Source organism: Antechinus flavipes, chromosome 2 (genome assembly GCF_016432865.1).
Source record: "Antechinus flavipes isolate AdamAnt ecotype Samford, QLD, Australia chromosome 2, AdamAnt_v2, whole genome shotgun sequence".
NCBI lineage: Eukaryota > Metazoa > Chordata > Mammalia > Dasyuromorphia > Dasyuridae > Antechinus > Antechinus flavipes.
In genome coordinates this window covers 122,815,989-122,841,801 of record NC_067399.1, presented here as the reverse complement: position 1 = coordinate 122,841,801, position 25,813 = coordinate 122,815,989, and the positions used below count along the sequence as shown (strand labels likewise).

The 25,813-nt window shown below is 33.9% G+C and overlaps 1 protein-coding gene across 4 annotated transcripts in view; it reads right to left on the bottom strand.

Moving 5' to 3' along the window:
* C2H2orf42 (chromosome 2 C2orf42 homolog) overlaps positions 1-25,813 on the bottom strand; it is a 40,804-nt gene that overhangs the window by 2,971 nt on the left and 12,020 nt on the right. For 3 of the 4 annotated variants that reach the window (XM_051975465.1, XM_051975463.1, XM_051975464.1), the window contains 6 exons: positions 25,600-25,710; positions 24,372-24,476; positions 22,817-22,921; positions 18,600-18,707; positions 16,342-16,442; positions 11,988-12,150 (listed from right to left, as the gene is read on the bottom strand). In XM_051975465.1, coding sequence (XP_051831425.1) covers positions 11,988-12,150; positions 16,342-16,442; positions 18,600-18,707; positions 22,817-22,921; positions 24,372-24,476; positions 25,600-25,710 — 693 coding nt within the window. The remainder of the gene's footprint in view (positions 1-11,987; positions 12,151-16,341; positions 16,443-18,599; positions 18,708-22,816; positions 22,922-24,371; positions 24,477-25,599; positions 25,711-25,813) is intronic. The other variant, XM_051975466.1, reaches the window with a different exon arrangement.

The window sequence follows — 25,813 nt, the reverse complement described above, 5'->3', positions numbered from 1 at the left end:
AAATGGTTGCCTGAATGGGAGACAGACCATCCAACATTCACAAACCTAATCCTACAAAAATGACATTCCCACCAGCCCAAATAATGATTTTTTTTTTAAGTCAATGTAAAATCACAGTAACTTCTTCCACTGCAGAACTGCAAAAGTAAGCCAAACTCCCTTGAAATATAGGAAAAGAAAGCACCAGTACACCAGGAAAAAAAAAAAAAAAAAAGAAAGTAGACATTTCCCTAAGAAAGCTTGATAACTCAAATGAGATAGGAAAGTCCTAGGATGGAAAGAAAACATCAAGTAGGAGAAAGGAGTTGATCCATGGAAACCCTGAAGAATAGTAGTGGACCACTGAAGCAAGGGAACAATTTGAGTGGGACAGCCAGTTAACCAAAGACTCAAAAGTTTCTAACACTCTATCCTGACATGACAGAGAAGGCCCTAAAGATCCAGGAAGACCTTACCTCTGGAACTGGAGATTGCTACAGGAAGCTAAAGAGCAAGAATAAAAAAATAAGGAGTGCCTATCACTAAAAAGTATAGCAGAGGAAAAGCCTGGCTCTGGCACAAAAACCAGGGTGAGAGATAAGTAAATAAAAAAACATATAAACTAACACTGGAAAATAGTATGGCAGAAACTAGGTATAGACTAACATCTTATACTATATACCAAGCTATAATTTAAATGGATACATCATTTAGATGTAAAGGATGATATCATAAATAAATTAGGAGAACAAGGAATCATTTGCCAAATCTATGACGGCAGCAAGAATTTATGACGAAACAAAATATAGAGAACAGTATGAGTTATAAAATGGATAATCTTGATTATATTAAATTAAAAAGCTTTGTGAAACAAAACCAATGCAATTAATATTGGACGTGAAGCAAAAGGCTGGGAAACAATTTTTACAACCATTGTTTCTGATAAAGATCTCAATTCTCAAATATATCGAGAACTAAGTCAAATTTATAAGAATATGTGTCATTTCTCAATTGAAAAATGGTCTAAAGATATGAACAGGCAGATTTCAAAAGAAGAAATCAAGTTATCTACAATCATATAAAAAAATTATCTAAATCATTATTTTTAAAATGCAAATTAAAACAACTCCGAGAAACTGTCTCACACCTATCAGATTGGCTAATATGGCTAATAACAGAAAAATTATAAATATTGGAGAGGATGCGGGAAAATTGGGACTCTAATGCACTGTTGTTAGAGTTGTATCTATTCTGGAGAGCAATTTGGAACTATGTCCAAAGAAGTTTAAAAACTATGCATAACCTTGGGTCAACAATACCGCTATTAGGTTTGTATCCTAAAGGAATTTTTTGTAAAAGAGAAAAGTTCCTATTTTTACAAAAATACTTATAGCAACTCTTTATGGTGGTGGCAAGGAATATGGTGGAAATTGAGGGGAAGCCCATCAACTGGGGAATGGCTGAACAACTTGTGGTACATAGTTGTATTGTAATACTATTATACTATAAGAAATGATGAGCAGGATGATTTCAGAAAAACCTGTAAAGACTTACATGAACTGAAGCAAAGAACCCAAAGAACACTGTACACTTTAAGAACAACATCATGAAATTATCAACTGTGATGAACTTAGCTACTCTGTTCAAGACAATGACAAAGACAATTCCAAAAGACTCATGATGAAAAATGCTATCCACCTCCAGAGAAAGAACTGATGGAATCTGAATGCAGACTGAAACAAGATATTTTTCACTTTTTTTTTTTTTTAATGGTATGAGGAGTTTGTTGTTGTTGTTGTTGTTGTTGTTGTTTGGTCTGTGTTTTCTTTCACAACATGAGTAATATGGAAATATGCTGTATATGACTGAATATGTATGACATCAAATTTCTTACCATCTCAGGGAGAGAGGTGAAATATAAAGAAAAGAGAATTATTAAAAAAAGAATGTTAAAGATTATCTTTACATGTAATTGGAGGGAAAAAATTAGAAAAAATACCAACCAGCATCAAAAGTTATTGTAGATCTAGAGCTCTCCCAAAAGGAGTGAACAATTCCATAACAACTGCAAGCAGATTCAAAGGAAAAGTGGATTTTCCACAAGGACTACATGAATAATACCTAAAAGAAATGAAGTGAGATTTTTTTTTTAGATGACATGAAAGTTCTAGAAGAAAGAATTGGAAAGCAAATAAATTGCTTAGAAGAAAAAGTGGTGAATATCTTACCCAAGTAATGGACTCCTTGAAAACTAGAATAAACCAAACAGAAATTAGTGACTCCATATCTGAAGACTGAAGGAAATGTTAGAACAAAAGACTGAAAAAATAGAAGAAAATGTAAAATATCTGACTTCACAGATAACTGATCTGGAAAATAGATCAGGTAGATATGATTTAAGAATCACTGGATTCCCTAAAAAATCACGATTCTTTAAAACTTACACACTATAATTCAAGAAATCATAAATGAAAACTGTCTCAATCTATGAGAACTAGAGAGCAAAATAAAGGTTCCTAAAAGGAACCTCAAAAGGAAAAGTTACAGGAATGTCACAGACAAAAAAAAATCTAAAGAGCATTTACCAAAGAGAAAATACTCAAAGCATCCAGTCAGAAACAATTAAATATAGCAGAATTAAAGTCAGGATCATAAAAAGCCTGATGGCTTCTACTTATAAATGAGAGATCTTAGAGTATACAATAATGCAAAAAGCCAAAAAAAAAAAAAAAATCTATAGACTTATAACCAGGAATAACTTATTCTGAAAAGTTAGGCATAATCCTATAGAGAAAAAAACCTGACTTTTTAAGGAATAAAGCACTCTAGTGAGGAAACCAGAACTGAGGAGGAATTTTGAAAATGTTAAGTACAAGATTCAAGAGAAAACTAAGAAGGTAGGTGTATTAGAGCAACTGGAAGGAGGAAAAAAAAAACAAATGTCCCTCAGAACTTTAATATCTTCAAAGAATATCGAGGGATTTAAGAAAAACAGAGTCCTGAAAATCGACCGGTTCTGTTCAAAGAATATGAAGAGTGGAAAGAAAAGGAAGAGTTTTAAAAAAAATAGATTGGTATAGAAAAGGAGTGATTATAACTTGCTATTTTTCATAAGTGAGGTGCGCATTCAAAGACAAATTAAATATGATAAAGTGGTAATCAGATGAATTTTACCCATATCTGAATGAATAAAGGAGGACTGAACAACCCCCCCACCACCACACACACACACACACGTACAAAATTTGTTGTAGAAATTGATCAAATTTGAGAAAGAAAGAAATAAGGATAGATAAGAAGAGGGCATTTAAGAGGGAAGATAATACTGAAGAGAGAATGGTCACAAGCAAAACAAATTTCCTGATACCAAAATGAGGAATAAAAACAACAAAAAATGAAAAAAAGAGCTACAATTCAAGAGGATGCCCTTCAATTTAACATATTATAGCTTATGAATGTAATGGAACATTACACATTGTAAGTAATAATGAAAAAGAAGATTTCAGAGAATCTTGGGTACTATAAGCCAATAACTGTTTAGAGAACAAAAAACAAAACAAAAACAAACCAAAAAAAAAAAAAAAACCCAGGAGAAAAATTTACACAAGGAAAACAATATTAAAAAAAAAACAAAAACAAAAAAAAATAAAGCAAACAAACAAAAAACAACCCAAAAATACTTAAGATCCTGATCAATGCAATGACCAATCATGTTTTCAGATGACCTATGATAAAGTATACCTACCTCCTGACAGAGAAGTGATAGACCCAAGACACACAAAAAAAGATAGACAATTTCATACATGGCCACTGTGTAGATTGGTTTTTCTTTACTATTCTTATGTTATCAGCTTTGTTGCTTTTTTTTCTTTCTCTCAGTTTTTTGATGAGGTAAGGAAGATTGTGGGTAGAAGCAGAATTAGCAATAACGTCAAAAAAGAGAGAAACATTTAAATATTTTTTTGAATGCACAGAAAAGAACAGAAGCAAGCTTGGGAGAAAATAGACATGCAGGAGAGTTTTGAAAGTAACCTGTAATTTACTATATACTTTTTTTTAAAAGCAAGTGGAATGAAATTTCATATACAATTCTTTTTGTATTCTGTTCTGTATATGGAAATATCCTTTTCATGTAAAAGTTCAGAATAAATGTAAAAAGAAAAAATAATCCTATTAAAAGAGATCTATGAAGAATTAATAATTCTGTAAAATAAATATATTTAAAAGCATCTTTTCCTCAGTGAAATTTAAATCAATGAAGTAAATTCCAGTTTTACTCCATCAGAATTTTTTGATAATTTGGACAATTATTTCAGTTTTACTAAGGTCAGAAATTTTGGTTATTTGGACAATGATTTGAAAAGCTAAAATTAAGTTTTTTGCTACCTTTGAAAGAGTTTATGGATTATTATTTTCAGGGGAAGCATGTCAAATTTTTCTAAGCAATCAAACTTTTCCTATACTTTGATGCCAATTTATAAACACTGTGCTAATTACAAGTAATTTTTATCTATTCTTTAAAGTAGTTCTAAGGATTGTCTTTATTATATGCTTTGAGAAACTACAGCACACATTGACATAGTACATAGAATAAAGGGCTTTTTGTTCAAATTCTTCCTCTGATATACTAGTTATGACATGGACTAGTTGTTCAGTCTCCCCATCTGTACTTTGGGGATAGATAATAACACTTCACAAAGTTGTTGTATAGCTCAAATGAAATAGTACATATAAAAGCATTTTGCAAACTTTGAAATCTTGCATGGCATTTATAGTTGTTACTTTCAAGTACCTTTGTGAGATAGATTTGACTAATTTTACATAAAACATAAAATGTCAATTAAAAGAATATTCAGGGGCAGCTAGATGGAGCAATGGATAGAGAACCAGTCCTAAATTCAAGAGGACCCAAATTCAAAGCCTACCTCAGACACTTAACACTTCCTAGCTGTGTGACTCTGGGCAAGTCACTTAACCCCAATTGCAAAAACAAACAAAACAAAACATATACACACAAAACAAAAACAAAAATTACTTAATAATTAAAACTTTTCATTATTCAGAGACTGGCCTTCCCCAACAAACTGTTGATATGTGATTCTGAGGAACCTCTCCACTTGATTTACATTTGCAAATTTTTCTTATCTTACAGATCATCTTCATGAGTTAATTAGTTTGTTTTTTGCTAAAAAAAAAATATCGATTACCCAATCAACTATTTAAGGATGGAAATGGAATTGATGAATGAGCTAAGTTTTATCTATAGTTATATAAATGTATTACAATGGCAGAAAGAGAGCTACCAGAATGCCGCCAAAATGTACAAAAACATGTTTGTTCTATAAACAGTAAAGAACCTATTATAAATAATTAAAGAATAAATGAAACAAAACAGCCCCGACACACAAGAACGTCAAACTAAATATATATTATCAGTTTGAAAATCTCAGACTGTAAGGTGCTCATAGTCTCACAGATTGTGCAAGATTAAGCTGATCTACAACTAAAGAAGCAAGTTCTCTCACATAAAAACTAGAATTCTATGATTTATACATTCCAGCAGATGGCATTCATAGCTTCAGAATAAGAATGGAAAATATGGGGATTTAGATGACAAAAGAAAAAGAAACTAGGTATATGCTTGAGAAAAGTTCTGTGTTATGAAAGATATCTTATATAAGGTCCACATGGGAAAAAAAAAATTCTTGAAGACAATGAAATGAGGTTCTTGTTTGAAGATAATAATGTACTGTCTCCTCAAGGAGATCTACAATCACTAAAAAAAAAAAAAGCAATCAGTAAAACAATCCTCAAAAGAAAAACATAAATGCATGAAAAATACCCACTATTCAGACAAATAAGTGAAATACTTAGTATGTATATCAGTATATATATTTGGATCAAACACTATAGCTGAACAATGAATTGGGTGCAAAACTAAAAAAGAGGAAGAGATCAGGGTAGATTGTATTTAGGAAACTACACAATCTGTTTAATGGTCCCATGCCACTCTGGGCACAAAGACTTTACTTTTAAAAACGAATGTTCTACTACAAATGGTGGGGAATCTCAGTTCACCACCATTTGGAGGGAATTTAAGTTGTGGATGATTCAAAGGAATTTCCATTTGAAATGGAGAGAAATCATCGCAAAGATCATGTACTATGACCAGGTGAGGGGATTGCAAGGTTGGTTTAACATGAGCAAAGTTAGCAGTATAACTGATAAAAAACAACAAAAAACATGATTATTTCAATAAGGTAAAAAAAAAATACAACACAGATTTCTAATAAAAACATTAGAAAGTATAGAAATAAATGACGCCTTTCTTAATATAATAAGTAGTATCTGTCTAAAACCTAGAGCAGTCATTTTCTATAATGGGGAAAACTTGAAGCCTTCCCAATAAGATCAGGGTGAAGCAAGAATGGGGTCTATCACCACTATTATTCAATAATGTATTAGAAATGTTAGATTATGTGATGATCAACTATGATGGAAATGGCTTTTTCAACAATGAGGTAAATTCAGGTCAATTCCAATAGACTTATGATGGAAAGAGCCATCTCCTATCCAGAAAGAGGACTGGGGGGCTGAATTGGATCACAATATAATATTTTCACCTTTGTTGTCGTTTGCTTGCTTGTTTTGTTTTTCTCTCATTTTTTTATTTTTTGATCTGATTTTTCTTGTGCAGCATGATAAATGTAGAAATATGTTTAGAAAAATTGTACATAACTGACCTATATTGGATTACTTGCTATCTAGGGGAGGGGATGGTGGGGAGGAAAAGAGAAAAATATAAAACACAAGATTTTGCAAGGGTAAATGTTGAAAACGCTTTGCATGTGTTTTGAAAAATAAAAAGCTATTATTAAAAAATGTTAGCTACAGCAATAATACCAAAAAAAAAAAAAAAAAAAAAGAAAGAAAGAAAAGAAATTGAAGGAATAAAAATAGACAATAAGGAAAGAAAATTATCAAAGTTGAAGAATATAAAATAAACGCAGATATTTCACTAGCATTTCTATGCACTACCAATCAAACCCAGCAAAGCAAGAGATAGAGAAATTCCACTTAAAATAACTGTAGACAATATAAAATACTTGGAAGTCTGCCTGCCAAGACAAAATCATGAATAATATAAATATAATTATGAAATACCTTTTACACAAATAAAGACAAATTTAAACAACAGGATAAAAAGTCATTGCTTATGGGTAGGCCAAATCAATATGATAAAAAAATGGCAATTTTACCTAAATTAATTTGCTTATTCAGTGCCATACCAAACTACCAGACTACCAAAGAATTACTTTATGGAGATAGAAAAAAGTAACAAAATTCATGTGGAAGACCAAAAAGCCAAGTATATCAAATGAATCAATGGAAAAAAATGTGAAGGAAGGCAGCCTAGCAGTAACAGAAATCAAGCTTTATTGTAAAGCGATAATCATAAAAAAACAATCTAGTACTGACTAAGAAATAAGAGTGGTGAATAATTGGAATAGATTAGGAACACATTATGCAGTAGTAAATGACTACAGAAATCTAGTCTTTGATAAACCCAAAGATCCAAGCTTTTAAGGTAATAACTCAGTATTTGATAAAAATTGTTGGAAAAACTAGAAAACAATTCGACACAAACTAGGAATAGATTAGCATCATACTAAGATCAGATCAAAATGGATAAATGATTTTGATATAAAGAATATTATCATGGGGCAGCAAGATGGCACAGTGGATAGAGTACCAGTCCTGAAGTCAGGAGGACCGGAGTTCAAATCTGACCTCAGACACTTAACACTTCCTAGCTGTGTAACCTTGGGCAAGTCACTTAACCCCAATTGCCTCAGCAAAAAAAAAGTGTATTATAATAAGTAGATTAGCAGAGCATGGAAAAAAAATCTCTCATATCTACGGAAAAGAGAAGAGTTTATGGCCACACAAGACATTTGGAAATCATGGAAGCAAAGGCTTTGATTAGATGAAATTAAAATTTGCACAAACAAAATCAATGTAATCAAAAGTAGAAGGAAAACAAAAAAGTAGAAGGGAAATTTACATGCAATAAATTTCTCTGATGAAGACCCTATCTCTCAAATTCTTAGGGACATGTGCCAAATCCATAAAAATAAGCATTATTTCCTAAGCAAAAAATGGTCAAAGAATAAAAACACGCAGTTTTCAAAAGAAATGAAAGTCACATGAAAAAATGCTTTAAATCATTATTAGAAAAATGCATATTAAGACAACTCTGAAATATGACCTCGCCTCTATCAAATTGGCTAGTATGACAAAAAAGGAAAATAACAAATGCTAAAAGAGATGTGGAAAAATTAGGACACTAATGCACTTGGTAGAGTTGTAAACAGATATGCCCATTATGGAGAACTGTTTTAAAATCATGCATATCTTTTGATCTAACAGTACCATTAGGCCTGTATCCCAGATGTCAAAAAAAAAAAAAAAAAAAAAAAAAGGGGGGAGTAGGGAGAGAGAAGGACCTATTTGTACAAAAATATTTACAGCAGAGCTCCTTTTCTGGTAGCAAAGAACTAGAAATTGAGGAGATGCCCATAAATTGGAAAATGACTGGGAACAAGTTGTAGTATATGATTGTGATGAAATAATATTATGTTATTAAAAATGATGAACAGGATGATTTCAGAAAAACTGGGAAGATATATGTGAACTGATGGGAAATATATATATATAAGCAGAACTAATAGAATACTGTCATCACAATAGTAATACTGTAAGGATGATCAACTATGAAAGACTTTAGTCTGGTCAAGACAATGATCCAAGACAATTCTAAAAGATCCACAATGAAAAATGCTATCTATCTACCTCCAGAGAAAGAGCTAATGAATAAACTATGAAAGCAGATTGAAGCATATTTTTTTTATTTTATTTTTCTTGGATTGAGTTTTTTAATTGGTTTTTATTTTCTTTTGCAACATAGCTTCTATGGAAATATATTTTGCATGACTTCACATATAATTGATATCAAATTGCTTGCCTTCTCAAAGAGGATGGAGTGGGAGGGAGAGAATCTGAAACTCGATCTGTTTTTAAAAATGAATGTTTAAGTGTAATTGAGAAACAATGAACAAATAAAAAAATAAGTTGAAAAAAAGAAAATTGAGAGAGATGTAATGTAGACACATAAGCTGACGCATATTTCCAACTATATGTAATAACCTACATTTAATAAATCATTTAAGATAATGTTTAGTGGTTTGCAGAATTTATTTTTAAAGAGAATTTTTAAATTTAACCTTTATATATTCTGGAGTTTTCACAATTGGATTTTTTGGTTTTGGTTTTATTTTGTTTTGTTTCTGAAAGCAATCTATAGATTATCTGAATCGGCACTTTATTTTCTGTGTTCAAAAGTTCTGGACAATTTTCTTGTATTATTTTTTTCCACTGTGCAGTTTAAATTTTTTGACTTGTTATGCTCTTCTGGAAGATATATATAATTTTTCAGCTATCTCTACATAGTCCATCTTTGAAATCAGTCTGTAAATCATATTTGCTTTTAGTATTATTGTTTTTTGCTTCTCTTTTTCCAGAGTATCCTTCACTTTATAATTTATATTCTCAATCTTTTTTCTTTTATTTGCCACTATTGATTTATGTTTTTCTATTTTGCCCATTATTTCTTCTGTGTAGGCTACAAATTCTGCTCTCATGATTTTTTTAAACCATTCAGGAATAGCTAGTTATGATTCTATGCTCTCTTCAGAATACATGAGGTCCTCTGCCTCATCAACTATTGATTTATTTGCCAAGCAATATTTATCCAGAGATGTATCACTATGTTTAGCTCATGTAGCTTTCTGGTACTTATATTTATTTATTTATTTACCTATATACCTATTCCTATTATATTACATTATATCATATTATATTATATTATATACCTATTTATTTATCTGCTTATGAGCAAAATCTTTAAGAGTTTTATTCCTCCTGAGCCCTTTGGTAATTTCAATCATTTTTCCTTATTGTTCACTTTCTGACTCTTTTTCCTTTAATTACAATTGCCTTGGATATTGGACTTTAACACTGAGAAATACATATTTTACTGACCCCAATCTCTGCCTTAAGCAACTCTAAGAGTACAGAACTAGCCAGCGGGATAACAATCCCCTTTTTCTTCAAGTCTAATGGACAATGCCATATACTGGCATCTTGTCCCAGTTTTCTCAGTTCTCTAGCAGACCAATGTTGAAGCACAGAGAACTGCCATGGCGCAGTCCCAGTCTTCCACGTTTCTGTCTTTTGGCTTTCCATAGCACAGGGAGAAAAGGAGAAGAGAACTGAGCTCTGTTGTAAACTCATGGATTGGCTTGTGCAGATCTTATTGAACATAATCACTGGTAAGGAAGGGAAGGCTAAGTAAACACTGAAGAGGTTAGGGATTTAGTTTTTTTGTTGTTGTTATTAACTCTTCCATTTGTTAGCTTGTTAGCTTTCTTCATGTCTTAAGCTGTAGAGATAGATGAAATGGCTTTATTCCTTGCACATAATTCCTCTTTTGGAGAGGTTTGGAAGGTTATAAGGATCAAGAAAAATAGCAGTCATTAATTCTACTGGTCACCTGACTCAGATGTCTATATAAGATATCAAGTCAAGAAGGACTTATTAATTAAGCACTCACTATATGCCAGGTTCTGTGATAAGAACTGAAATTACAAAGAAGAGCAAAAATCATCCCTGAATACAAGGAACTCACAATCAAGAAGACAAATAAATATGCATAAAGAGGCTATATATACAACTAAATGGAAATATTTCAGAGGGAAGGCATTAATATTAAAAACTAAAATGTCTTCTTACAAAAGACAGAATTTTAGCTGAAATTTGAAGAAAGTCAAGAAAGTCAGGAGATGAGTTACAGAAGGTGAACATTCCAGACACAAGATACAACCAGTAAAAATGCCTTGAAGCAGGACATGGAATGTCATATGTATGAAACAGAAAGGAGGCCAAAGTTACTTGATCAGAGTATCTGTGAGTTCTCTGAGAACAGAAAGTGTTTTTTGCCTTTCTTCATATCCCAAGAATTCAGCAGAGTGTCTGGTATATAGTAAGTGGCTATTGAATGCTTACTGGCTTAGCTTTAGTAAGCTTTAAGAAGACTAGAAAAATAATAAAGGTTATGATTGTGAAAGGCTTTAAAAGGCTAACAGAGGATTTCATATTTGATCTCTTACGTTATAGAGAACCTTGTGAATTTACTGAATAGAGAGAAGGTTCACATAGTCAAACTTGGACTTTAGGAAGATTGATTTTGATAGCCGGGTGGAAGAGAGACTTGAGACAGGTAAGGAAAACAGAAGGTTATTGTAATAGTCCAGAAAAGAGAGTGATGAGAGCCTGGACCAAAATGATAGCAATGTCAGACAGAAAGAAAGGGCTATGCTTAGAAAAGTTGAACTGGTTAAATGGTACATATGAGGCAAAGTCATCTATAGTCCACCAAAAATTCAAAATGAAAAGGAAAACACAATGGTCAGAACGTCCACAGAAGAACTATGTAAGAATATGGACAAAAATTATACAAGATGAAAAGGCAGACATGGGTTATAATCTGTACCAATGGAAGGAAAACTCTCAATGAAATCAATGAAAATGTCAAATCCATTGAAATATAAGAAGTATAGAGTGACAGTATAGTATAATGTAACTAGAATTTTGTAGGCTTTGTAGTCAGAGGACCTATGACTTGAACTCTGCTACTTACTAGCAATGTAATCTTGGAGTGGTCAGTTTAAGGTCTCTATGTCTCAATTTTCTCATCTGTAAAATGAGATCAGATTAAATGAAGTATAAAGTCCCTTTCCATTTCTAAATCCTGGGATTCCTATGCATGTCTAAGAAAGTAAAGTTGTACAATACCAGGGAATGTGCAATTAACTTCTAATATCTTGTACGAGGTTTGACACATATCAGAGACTCAAAAAGTGCCATCATCAAATATTCATTGAACTTACCAACTTTCAGAAAAGTTTTCAGTTCCAAAGGTCGGAGCACTGGCTGTTTCTCTAAACGACCATAAGTTTCTGCTATATTCTCTACTTCCACTTTGGGGCACTTAAACAACTCATAAGTTCCATCCCGGTTCTGGATGAAGCTTCGGGTAATTTCCAAGGGCATCTGATCACAAAAACAATACCAGAAAAGAATTAGAATGGGACAAATCTTTATTTTTTTAATTTTTTTTAATTATAGCTTTTTATTTACAAAACATATGTATGGGTAATTTTTCAACACTGACCCTCGCAAAACCTTTTGTTCCAAATTTTCTCCTCTTTCTCCCCATGCCCTCTCTTAGATGGCAGGCATTCCAATACATGTTAAAATATATGTTAAATCCTCCACCTGCCTTTTTGATTTCCTTCACAGGCTAATTGTACACTACTTAAAAGTCCGACTCTTTTTATATAGCAAAATACATATATTGTATTTAACTTATACTTTAATATATTTAACATGTATTGGTCAATCTGCCATCTGGGGGAAAGAGGGAAAAAGTTGGAACAAAAGGATTTGCAACTGTCAATACTGAAAAATTACCTATGCATATATTTGTAAATAAAAAGCTATAAAAAATTTTTTTTAAATGAGGCAAGATATAAAAAATAGGTAAAAGTCAGGTGTATCAAAAGTAATGTTCGTATCTGAAGTTAGTAGCTACAGAAATTTATAAGAATATACAGCTTATTTAAAAAAAGAAAAAATGGCAATGAACTTAATAGGAAAAAAAATACATATATATGTTAAATCCAATATATGTATACATATCCATACAGTTATCTTGCTGCACAAGAAAAATTGGATCTAGAAAGAAAAAAAAAAACCTGAGAAGGAAAACAAAAATGCAAGCAAACAACAACAGAAAGAGTGAAAATGCTTTGTTGTAGTCCACACTCAGTTCCCATAGTCCTCTCCCTGGGTGTAGATGGCTCTCTTCATTACTGAACAACTAGAACTGGTCTGAATAAATTTATTGTTGAAGAGAGCCACATCCATCAGAATTGATTATCATGTAGTCTTGTTGTTGCCATTTATAATGATCTCCTGGTTCTGCTCATTTCACTTAGCATCAATTCATGTAAGTCTCTCCAGGCCTTTCTGAAATCATCCTCTTCGTCATTTTTTACAGAACAATAATATTCCATAATATTCATAGACCACAATTTATTCAGCCATTCTCCAATTGATGGCATCCATTCAGTTTCCAGTTTCTTGCCACTACAAAAAGGGCTGCCACAAACATTTTTGCACATGTGGGTCCCTTTCCTTCTTTTAAGATCTCTTTGGGCTATAAGCCCAGTAGTAACAATGCTGGGTCAAAGGATATGCACTGTTTGATAACTTTTTGAACATAGTTCCAAATTGCTCTCCAGAATGGTTGGATTCATTCATAGTTCCACCAACAATGTATCAGTAGGACAAATCTTCATTAAAGGAGATAGATAATTCAGCAACTTCTTTATCAGCTATTAATTCAGTACACTGAATATTTGATTTCTCCTTCCCCTTTGTAGCTCAAGATTATTCTGTCAACAAACTCTGCCTTTTTTCTGTGCATTGTTTACATCAATGCTTTTACTTTTTACATGGACAATGAAATTCTTAGTGCGAACCAAAACAAGTTCATTATTTCCAATAATCACTGCAACTTTGCTCTGGTCTACTTACGTCCAGCACAGTTGCCTGGACTGTAGCTAAATTTTTTCATACACCACTGACTTCACTCATTCTCCTCAAAACTTTTCAATGGCCCATCACCCATCATTCCCAAATAAAACTCTCCACCTCACTTTGTTACTGAATTCTCTTCCCTCCTTGCCTTCTTCCCTCTATTCCATTCCACTCACACCTAGAAATTACTTGTGAATTGCCCTGAGATCATTACTGAAGTCACTGTATATATCTGTATGTATATATCTGCAGTGCTCACACAAATTACACAGCCATTAATTACAAAAGTTGACTATCTTTCTTCTGGGAATGTGATATAATTTATTAACATAATTGGTGTTCAATCAATTTTATTACCTTAGCCTTTCTATTGTATAATTAATCCTCAACTAATAATATAAACTGCTTGTCTTACCAAGTCTTCAATATCCGCTTACCAAGCCTTAAATATCCACTTAAAGACCTCAAGAAGAGAAGAATACTAACAGATGATTACTTATATAGAATTAGCTATGACAAAAGCTTCAATTCTACAGAAGTTTGATGCTTAAGTTTCTATCTGCACATCTAGCATATAGTCCTTGCAAAGCCTCAAACATTTTCAAACTGCCTGGCATTAAAATAATCTCAATAATGATATGGAAATTATAAGTCTCTTGATACTAGTCTAATCATTACTTGACTTACATGCAAACACATATCAGAGAAAGATTCTCCCAATACCACAGTAAGCAGGATAATGTATAACTGCTAAATTCAATGGCCTTCTCTCAGAAGGCCTCCTCCCTCTGGACCTTTATAATTTTTGATGCTGCTAACCATCCTTTCCTCCTGATCACTATTCTCCTGTCTTGCCTTCCATAGCACTGCTCTTCCTTATTCTTTTCTTCTGTCTCTGAACCCTCTATTATGTTTTCTCTATCCTTCACTCTACATATCCATTGACTTAACAATTCTTATCCAATCTACTTTGGCAACTTTCTTGTTCAGATTATTGCCATAACCTATCAATTTGTCTGCCTGCTTCCAGAGTCTATCCTTCTCAGTGCTTCCTCCAAACAGCTGCCAAAATAATCTTCCTAAAGCAGTCAACCCAGTTCTCACAACACTTCTGTGGTGGGATACTTTCTGCAGGATAAAATATAAATTCCTCACTCTGGCATCTAAAACTCTTCACATCTGACTCTAGCCTGCCTTTCAAGACTTACTTCACTCACCTTCATGTATTCTACATTTCAATCAAACTAGCTTTATTTTTTTTTTATTTCCTTTTTGAACTTGGCTTCCCATCTCCCACTCAATACACTTGATTTTTCCATGCCTGAAATGCATTCTCCCCCCTCCTAATAACCAACTTATAGAATCTCTTAGCTCTTTGGGGAGAAAAAAAAAGCACACCAACATACTTTTAAGTTTAATCTGCAGTAATAATATTTTGTCCATCTAATGTCCATCAAGTTTTTAAGTCTAGGTAAAAAAACAAAAAAAGTCAAATCTGATTTGTATAATTTCTTCATTTTTGAGATACAAATATTCACACTGATAATTTAATAATCAGCTATTGCAATAAGTTGGTTCCAGCATATCCCTGGTATTTTTCTTCACAAATTGATTTTTGGGTTGGAAGGAACTTCATTAGCCTTCTAGTTAAATCCATACCCCAAAAAGGAATTCTTACAATCGCATATCCAACAAGTAGCCATCCAGTCCCTGCTTGAACACTTCCAATAAGGTAGTCAATTCCACTTTTGGATTTGAAATGAAGTCTAAATTTGCCTCTTTACAACTCCAATCCATTATGCTTACTTTTATCCTCTGGGTCCAAATGGAAAAAGCCTAGTCCCTTCTCCACATGATAATCTTTCAAATACTTGAAGAGAATACCACATCCCCTCCAAAGTCTTCTCTTCTCTAGGCTAAATATTCCCAGACTCACAGCCCTCCAATATCCTGTGGGCACTCCAGTTTATTGATGCCTTTCCTACATTATAGAATAAAGGATAAAAATCATGTATATATTTATACAAATACACGTTAAATCTTCCTAAGAGAATATAAGCTCTTTAAAGGAAAGATCTGTTTCTCATTTTGTCTCTTTCCAGTGTCTAACACAGAGTTTTGCTTAGTGAATAATTTTTTTTTCTACTTAAGGAGAACATTTAAAATCAAAGGAATCAAATAAAGTTATCAATTTATATATATCATCTACAGCTACAAAAAGAGGAAAGCCTCTGCAACTCAATGAACTGTTGCAATAGGCTACCTTGGTTGTCAAAAAAGTTGGAACTGGAAAAGGTTTCATTTTGCAGAAAAGGAAAGTGGGGCCCAGAATAGCAACCAAGACCCTACCCCAAGTGAGGAGGAAGATGAAGATTCTAAGCCGAGTCTTCCTACTCCAAATCCAGTGTTCTTTCAGCTATATTACATGACCTTTACCAAGAAGACTGTGACATATAATAAAGTAATGAGCTGGCGTTTCTTTGAACAATAAACTTTTTTTTTTAACATCAGAGGCAAAGATCACCTTTAAAGGAAGCACCCAATAAAAATTTGACATGGCAAGAAACACACTTTAAGATCCCTATGACTGTCGCATTTCTGTGCTTTTTCTCCAAAGTTGTGATAACAAACTTCCCATACCTCAGGAGTGTCTAAGATTTGCTTAACCTGCAGGATATTTGTGATGTGCCAGGTGTATTTAGAGAAGGTTCCCAGTGGCAAGGCATCTTTTCGCACAAAAGCTGCAATTAGAAAGGGGACATAGTTCATAAACATAGCTGATATTTACATACAGCTTTAAGGTTTACTAAATACACAACAGTCTTTTTGATTCCATTTATATTTACTAAAGAGTTAATGATGCAATGCTATTCTTTCTTTACATGGAATTTTTAACTTTTAAAATAAATATTTCCTAGCAAGTTAAAAAACAAAGAAACAAACCATAGTTCAAGACCAAAGATTTCATTGTGGAATTCTTGCCATAAAAAGTCTCCATTTAAGCAGTGCTGCTTTGGTTTTTCTTTCACAATCACACAGAATCATAGACTTTAGAAGTGAATGAGGCCTTAAAGATCCTCTAGTTCAATTTCATCTAGATCAGTCTATTTTATACTCAAGAAAAATGAGGCCCAGAGAAGGAAAATGATTAGTCCCAAGTTACAAGGATATTGAACCTGGATATGAACAATGAAAAGATCAGAGATTTGGAGATGAAAAGGAAGGGATCTCATTAATTATCTAGTCCAATATATACATATATTGTATTTAACTTATACTTTAACATATTTAACATGTATTGGTCAACCTGCCATCTGGGGGAAGGGGTGAAGGGAAGGAGGGGAAAAGTTGGACCAAAAGGATTTGCAACTATCAATGCTGAAAAATTACCTATGCATATATTTGTAAATAAAAAGTTATATATATATTTTTTAAAATTATCTAGTACAACATCATTTCACTGAGAATTAAGAATTTGCCTGAGGTCATATAAGGTCATACAAGCGATCAGTGCTATAGCCAAGATTTGAATTCATTTCAAATCCAGAATTCTTTTACAATACCACACATGCTTTTTCTGATATGTAGTACATACTTTATTGTTACCCACTTCTGCTTTGGAATTTCATCTCTCTGATCACATAAAAGTGATAACATAAAAAAGGCTCTAGTATAAGAGAACTGGCTATTAGATGAATTTGAAGGTGCCAAGATCAAATCATATCTCCATAGTAATGACATATAATAAAAGTCTTCTGAACATGCTTAGCTTCTGAGGAGGCTATCAGCCTCATCTCCTCATACAAACAATAGACAGGCAGTCCCAAAAGTCTTAGTGCCATTTTAAACTTTAAGGACTTTAATCTCTTAAACAGTTTAACATTAAGCTCAAACTTAAAATAGCACTAAGATTTTTTGGGACTGCCTTATAAAAGGATTCCATAATATGTGATTGGGCAACAAAAATAAATAAGGGATGTATCCTAACATAAAGCTACATTTACCATTCATGGTTTACAGCTGATAAGCTGTGCAAGTTTAATGTGGAAGACATGGAAGGTTACTCCCAAATGCAAGGATTCTTGGTCAGTATTATTTGAAAACTGAGGTCAAAAGCATTTCTAGAAATCACTGTCTTCTCATCAAACAATATTTATAAAGGAAGCAGCATGGATTCCCAATTATAGTTATCTTCAGGGGACACACCACTAATGATTTACCCCATTAAACTGTGAGCCCCTTAAGGATATGGATGTTTTTGTCTTTCGTTGTATTTGCAGTATTTAGCAGTATTTAAGAGAGTAGACAATTCAATAAATGTATGATGACTTATTGACTAAACACTCTTCTCTGTCTTTTCTCCCCTATTTCCAGTGTTTAATATTAAATTTACTGGACAGGTTCTTTGATTCGATGTCTTCAGATCTTTAATAAAAAAGTGATAAAGCTAATAAATAAGTAAACCAAAATGAAGATGTAATTTTACATCAAGATTGAAAGTTATTTGAACCTTCAAAATAAAAACCTGCTACCATTCAAAACTGAGAGCCACACAAGAAAAAAAAAAAAACAAATGGCCATCAAAAAGCCAAGGAAATCCTAATCAATGAATACTATATTTTGGGAGATAATTGTCCATATTTGGAAAGCAACAAATATTACTTCATCTATTTTAATTTTTCAGGCTTGAAACTCTTTAAATCACAATCTGAATTATAATGAAAGCAACCTTACAAAAGCAACAACGTTCTAAGCCTATGTTAGCACCAACCCCATGCCCCATGTTACTAGCACATAGATGACTCTGTAAGGCTGGCAGAAAACCACCACTAGAAATATCCAAAAGGATACATTCAATGCCATAAAGTCAGGTAGTTTCTTCCTGAAAGATCCTGTACCTGTGGTGGAGTTGGGGAGCCTTTTCTTTGCACTTCCAACAGAGATCCTTTGTTGTAGAGCATCAAAGAAGGACTGAGGAATGTGAAACACCAATGGCTCTGGTTTACCTACAAAAAAAATGAAAGGGAACTGAAGTAAAGAAATTATAAAAACTTTTTGAAGGGGGAAATCAAAAAGGACAAAAGGATATAAAGGTCAGTAACAATTAAGTTATTACTGTCAGTGAGATTTCTTTATAGAGAAGCAAGAGGTGAATTTATGGTTTGAATTTTTATCTCATTAGCTTTTGTTAGTGAAGGTTAAAATAAGTCAATATCTCATCTAAGTCAGAATCAACTCTAGACCTAAAGCTAGGGTCTTTTTTGATGATTAAAATGTGCAATAAAATTTAATTTTTACTTACAATTACTATTTACAATAAGTCTCTAATGTAGTCTTTCCATTCACTTGAACTGGACTAAGAACTTGAGTATATAATTGTATATCATCAAATGTAAAAACACTTAAAAGTGTGTAAGAGTCTTATCATTTCTCAGAAAATCCAATGATTCCTGAGGGCTTTCAAGTCCTACAACAATCTTATGTCTCAGAGAATCCAATGATTCCTGAGGGTTTTGAAGTCCAATTTTCTATGTCCATGAGTCAAATGCCATAACTGCCACGCTCTTTCAATGGTGAGCACAATCAGCAACAGAACCACCCAATATTTCTTGGGTCTTCTCCTTCATTTCAAAGGTCTGCTCCGTCTCTCTGCGATGGACAAGGCAAATACGGCTTTTTGGTACCCATCTGATTCCTTCTCCACCTGTAGAAATACAAGCAAACCCTCTCCCCCAAGCAATTAGCCTATCTGGTCCCTTCCATTCACCACTTTCTGGGTCTCTTCACATCACCTGGCGATTATCTAAAGATAGTGGAGCTGCTCGCACTGGACACTGCCCTTCCGTGGGTTATAAAACCTGTCTGCCGGAGCCAGTGCATCTTTGTTAAAAAATCAAGAAGTTAATAGTATAAAGAGCTAGATTTAGAAGTTCTCCAGGGTTACCTGTGGCTCTCCCTTTCTTTTGTTTTTGGAGCAGCATCAGTATCTCTGTTTCTCCTCTCTACTATTGCCTGTCCTTGAGGATTAAAGGGTATGCCAGTGGTGTGTAAAATCTTATACCGTGCACAAAAGTGTGCAAAATGTTGGGAGGTATATGCAGGACAATTGTCTGGTTTTTATTGCTTGTGGCACACCCATAATGGCAAATGCTTGCGTGAGGAATTCAGTGACCACTCGGGTTGTCTCTTTTGCTGCTGGTATTGCAAAAGTGAATCCTGAAAAGGTGTCTACCACAACATGGATAAAAGACAGACAACCAAAAGATTTATAATGGGTCACATCCATTTGCCAGATTTCATTGGGTCTCAAACCACGAGGGTTCTTCCCTGGAGGCAGTGTAGGAGCGTGGAAAGGAAGGCAAGCTGTACAGCTTTTTACTATGCTCCTAACTTCTTCTTTTGTTATCCCAAATTGTAAACGCAAAGCTCGAGCAGCCTGATGGTATTTAGAATGGGATTCCTGGGCCTCCTGAAATAAAGGCGTACTGGCTAACATAGTTAAAAGGCCTTTGAATTCCCATCAAAAATAGGACCTGGAAGTCCACTACTGAGTGGACATGCAAAATATAAATCTTTCCTGGATGCTTTCTCACTTGTTCCTGAAATTCCTTAAAGAGCTGATATATATTAGAAGCCTCAAATTTTATTTGGGCTGTGGCAATTCTTTGTACCACACCTACTGAATAGGCTGAATCAGATATTATATTTATGTCTCCTGGGTAATAAGTGAGAGCTAGTATGATCGCATATAATTTGTTCTGCTGAGTGGACTGAAAAGGAGTTCTGACTACTCTCTTTATAGTTAAGTCATGAGAGTATACAGCACAAATATTGTGTTTGGATGCATCTGTAAAGATAGTTGGTCTTTTAAGAGGAACTTTAGAAACTTTTTCTTCAAATATCCATCACCAATTATGTAATAGTCTGGTTACCTTTAATGGAAACCCATGTGTAAAATTTGGAGCCATGGCTAATAAAATTTGCCACTCTGGGATGGTCTCACAATACACATTAATTTGTGTATTGGTATAAAAGGTGTATATCTTATCAGGTCTTGTCCCAGATAATTGTACTGCCACAGGTAACCCTAGAGAACTATTAAATCTAACCCGTTATACTATTAACTTCTTGATTTTTGACAAAGATGCACTGGCTCCGGCAGACAGGTTTTATAACCCACCGGAAGGGCAGTGTCCAGTGCGAGCAGCTCCACTATCTTTAGATAATCGCCAGGTGATGTGGAGAGACCCAGAAAGTGGTGAATGGAAGGGACCAGATAGGCTAACTGCTTGGGGGAGAGGGTTTGCTTGTATCTCTACAGGTGGAGAAGGAATCAGATGGGTGCCAACGAGCCGTATTCACCCTATCCATTGCAGAGAGACGGAGCAGACCCTTGAAACAAAGGAGAAGACCCCAGAAATATCGGGTGGTTCTGTTGATGATTGTGCTCACCACTGAAAGAGCATGGCAGTTATGAAGTTTGACTCATGGACATAGAAAATTGTTGGACTTCAAAACCCTCAGGAATCATTGGATTCTCTGAGACATAAGATTGTTGTAGGACTTGAAAGCCCTCAGGAATCACTGGATTTTTCTGAGAAATGATAAGACTCTTACAGGACTTCAAAATCTGCTGGACTCATTGGATTCCCTAACACATAAAAAGACTTTTGCAGGACTTCAAAAATTTGGGGGGATCATAGGATTCCCTGATATGTGAAGCAATGGACAACAGATTGGTTTTGGACTATCTCTTGGCTGCTGAAGAAGGCGTATGTGTGACTGCTGTTTACATACTCGCCTTCTAGGACTTTTGGCAATCTTTTACAACACCATGTTGATTTATATTGTTTGTTATACCGTTACTTGTGTGTACAATTCATATTTGTTACACCATATCAAGCCTGCACTGACTGCGGGGAGAGTCATCACTAATAGCCTCTGCGTTATTGCTATGTGCTTGTGTAATATCTCCCATGCTGATGGGTTTGTGCATAATAAGACCCTTCAGCCCAGAAACCTGCTAGCAACCCCTACTTCCTTTTGGTGCTTTTCATCTCCCTTCCTGAGATGTCAGGGAGGGCGTGATTATCTCCTTTTTAGTGCTTTCACCTCCTTTCCTGAGAAGTCAGGGAGGGTGTGATCACCTTCTCTTGGGGGCTCTGACTTCCCTGAGGGGTCAGGGATGGCATGACACCTGTGTTCTAAAATAAAAGAAAGCAGGAGATGTAATGGGCTGAGGCTTGAGTTGATGCATTGAAGTCCCAAGCACGTGAGGCTAAATAGTAATTGGGCCATATACTCTATTAATATATATGCTGGGAGAAAGAATGGCCCCCCGCCCACTCTTTGTGCAAGTCCTGATGTGTTGTATAGGAAATGACGTTTTTGGTGGGTGGATGCAAGGGAGTGGGAAGGGAAGTGGAAGGAAGAGACTGCTGGCTGGCGTCTTGACATAGCTGCTCGTATTGCCATTGCGATGGCCTTTCATCTCCAATCCCCCTCTGCTAGCTGGCTTCCTCTCGCAGCTGCCCATATTGCTATCGCAATCTTTCTTGCCCATATTGCTATCGCAATCCTTTTTCACTTCTTCACTTCAATAAAGATTGAAGATTTTTTCCTTAACCTGAAATCCTGACTCCGGCTGATTTTAAATACGCGGTCATCACAAAAGTGCAATATAAATGTGAGTAATTATATTGTTTCTCTTGCTTTTGTTTTCTTTGCAAGTATTTCTATCATGTATATACTCTCCTCCATTAAATTTTCATTTATAGGTCTTGAACTATTTTTTAGCTTTGCTCATATTCCCTATACAGGGCTAATAAAACTAGGGGAGTACTATGGATATTCGCTGAATTTTAGTTACTTTTTTAAAAATGTTTTTTAGACTTTTTATTATCACTACATTTTACAGAGATTTTTTTATCCTCTTCTACAAAAAGTTTGTTCTTTGCAGGCCAAGGCATTTGAGTTTTCAACCTATTAGTTTGACAGACATAAAGTAACAGACAAACTCAATAATACTCTTTCAAAATAAAGTAAGAATAATTATAGAAGAGATGAATGTTTCTTCTTCCTCCAGAAAGAGTTCAATAGAAAAATAAGTACTTACCATCAAATTGATAATGCATGGTTTGGTGGATGCGTTCTGTGACACTGGCCAGCCAATCTTGGAAAGACAAAGTCACTTGTGATTCATCTAGCAGCTGATTACAGGCTGAAAAGCAAGGATTTCTTCAGTAACAACTACTTTTATTCAAAATATAGTCAAAAACATAAGGAAAAGGGAGGTAATTTAGAAAAATCAGAAAAGCAAAAATTTAAAATTCAAAAAAACTGGGAGATTAAAAAAAGCATTTTTATATTAGCTGGGAAACTTAGAATAAAATCAATCAACATACTAAAAAGTTGGCATATTTTCAAAATCTAGCAATAAGTTTAAGTACAACACATCAAATGGCTGTTTAGTATATTTTCTAAAGCAGTTTTATCTAGAAATTAGGCTAATTCCTTTTAAATTTCTATTACTAAAGAAACCAAAATAGCTAAGCTGCTTCTTAAGAACCAAAACCAGCCTTCAAGAATATTAGACTGATCACTATGCTATGGATTAATATATCACACTTGCACATCTAGATGTACCTAGAATAGAGGGTAGTGAATAGAGAGCTGTGGGAATCTCCAAAGATCTGAGTTAAATCTTGCTTCAGATATAAATGGCCTACATGATATGCTGGGTAAATTAACTCTCTAAGCCTATAAGTTATAGAACAGCAACCAAGATATTTTGGAAGAAAGCGTTACCTCTTACTAGAAACTACTTACAATAAAAACTACAAGTCTGGACCAAAAAACAATCAATCCATCAATTAACTCAATTCAACAGATAGATTTAATCACCTATTAATTCAATAAACTATGCTAGTGCTGGGAATGCAAAGAAGAAACAAAACATAGTTTCTGCCTTCTAGGACCCTACAATTTTGTACGGTCAGCATGATATAGTAGAAAACAATGGATTTGAAGTCAAGACTCTAGGATGGTATCCTGATTCTGATTTTTATTAGCTATGTGACCATGAATTTCATTTCTAAACCTCAATTTGCTCATCTGTAAAATGGAGAGTACTATGTATACCATCAATCTCACTAAGTTATTGTCTATGTGTGTAAAAAGCCTTTGCATTAAAGTACTATGTAAATGTAAAAAATATTAACAATTATTATTACTGGAATGAGACAAATATACAGATAAATATAATGCAAATTGCAATATGATAAATGTATAGGAGATATCTAAGCAAAATGGTCTGAGAAATTCAAGAAGGAAAAGATTGTCTCTGCCTGGAAGAAGAAAAGTTTCATGATATACTAATAAGCCCTAACAGAGGAGATGGTATGTGAACCAGGAAAGTTAAGCTACAACCTCAAGGTTATAGTCAAAAGAAATTATGAAAAGCACCTTAAGTCTCTGAGAGATGGCAGCAGAAGTAGTCATCAAGAAATGTGTCTTCTGGCTGAAGAATTTAAAACTTACCATCATATAGGGGGTTTTGTTTGTTTGTTTGTTTTGTGTTGTTTGTTGAACAATTCTCAACTTTAAGTATTTTTGAGTTCCCAGAGATAAAATTCCACCACTTGAAGGAATTTTAGTAAAGAGACACTTACCCTGCCTTTTTATTGAAGAGGTGACTGCAGGTTTTTTCAAGCTACTTTTTCTTAGATTACTGCTCACTACATCTTGAGCCAAAAGTGGACTACTAGTCTGTGTACCTAAAATACAAATGACTGAAAACTTTAGCATGATATATATACAGAAGATTTTGATCCCTGCAGGGACCAAAATGTGCAATGATTCCTACATAATATTTGGGCACACTTTGTGCATTCAATGAAAGAAATTAAAATAAATCTTTTATGTGTAGTTTTAAACTTCCTTAAGTAACACTGGAAGGTAATGTTTAATAGAAAGGAATTATATCCCATGATGAAAATTTCTTATCAACAAATTTTTTAAAATGTTATTTACCTCCAGATAAAGAACTGATGGACTCAAGAGTACAGACAAACTATTTTTTTCTTCTTTTTTTTTTTTTTTGTGCTGGGTTTTATTTTTTGGTTGCTATTAAAATATGGCAAAATAGGAAATTTGTTTTATATGATCTCATATTTGTAATGGATTTTGTTTTACTTGCTTTCTCAGTGTGAGAGAAAAGGAGTGGAAAGGGGGAAAGAACCTGAAACTGAAAAAATTCAACTGAATGGGAAAAATTTTCTTAAATAAAATTTCATTGCTATCTTTCATTTTTAAGCTATTTCCATTTCCCCAGAGATTCATTCTTTATAATAAGTTTTTTAAAAAGGGAGAGAGCAAAATGTCCAACAAAACTAACAGTTTTATATAGTTATATCCACTCACATAATGCCACCCCATTAGCTCAGCATAACAGCTTAGGAAAATTCACCTTCAGATAATAAAGTCTATTCCTAAATTTAAAAAGAGAAGGTACCACCGTACCAGACAGTGGTATAGCCTCAGGCTCTAGCTCCCTGAACAAAATGGGCAAGGAACAGATGAAACTAGATAATATATCACTGTCTTATAAGATACATAAAAAGGGTAAAATGCCTTTTTTCTAGAAAAATAGCAAAGTATATATAGTACAGTTTTAACTAGTTTAAAAAATGTTTTAAGATATAAAATTTTTTCCAACAATATGAAAATACCAATAGTCAGTGTTGGAGAGGTACATTATTTTGATCACTAATTGTGAATCCACTTCTTGATTTACCTTAAAAAAGAACCTTTTTTTTAAAAACATCCCCATCCCCCCGAAAATCAAGAGGGTCCATAACAACATATGAAATAGAATAAAAGTCCAAAACAGCTTCTCACCAGATGCTTCATCCCTTTTCCTCTTCTTTGGCTTAGAAGCAGTGGATTCACAAATCTGTGCTGCAGATTCTGGATGACAACCTAACTGGGGCACAATAATCCCTTTAAGACCTAAAAAACAGATCTCTAAATTAACAATCATATTTAAGAGACCCAGTGTGCCCCACTTAAAGAAAACTGAACTACAAAACTCCAACCCCTTCCCCCCAAAATA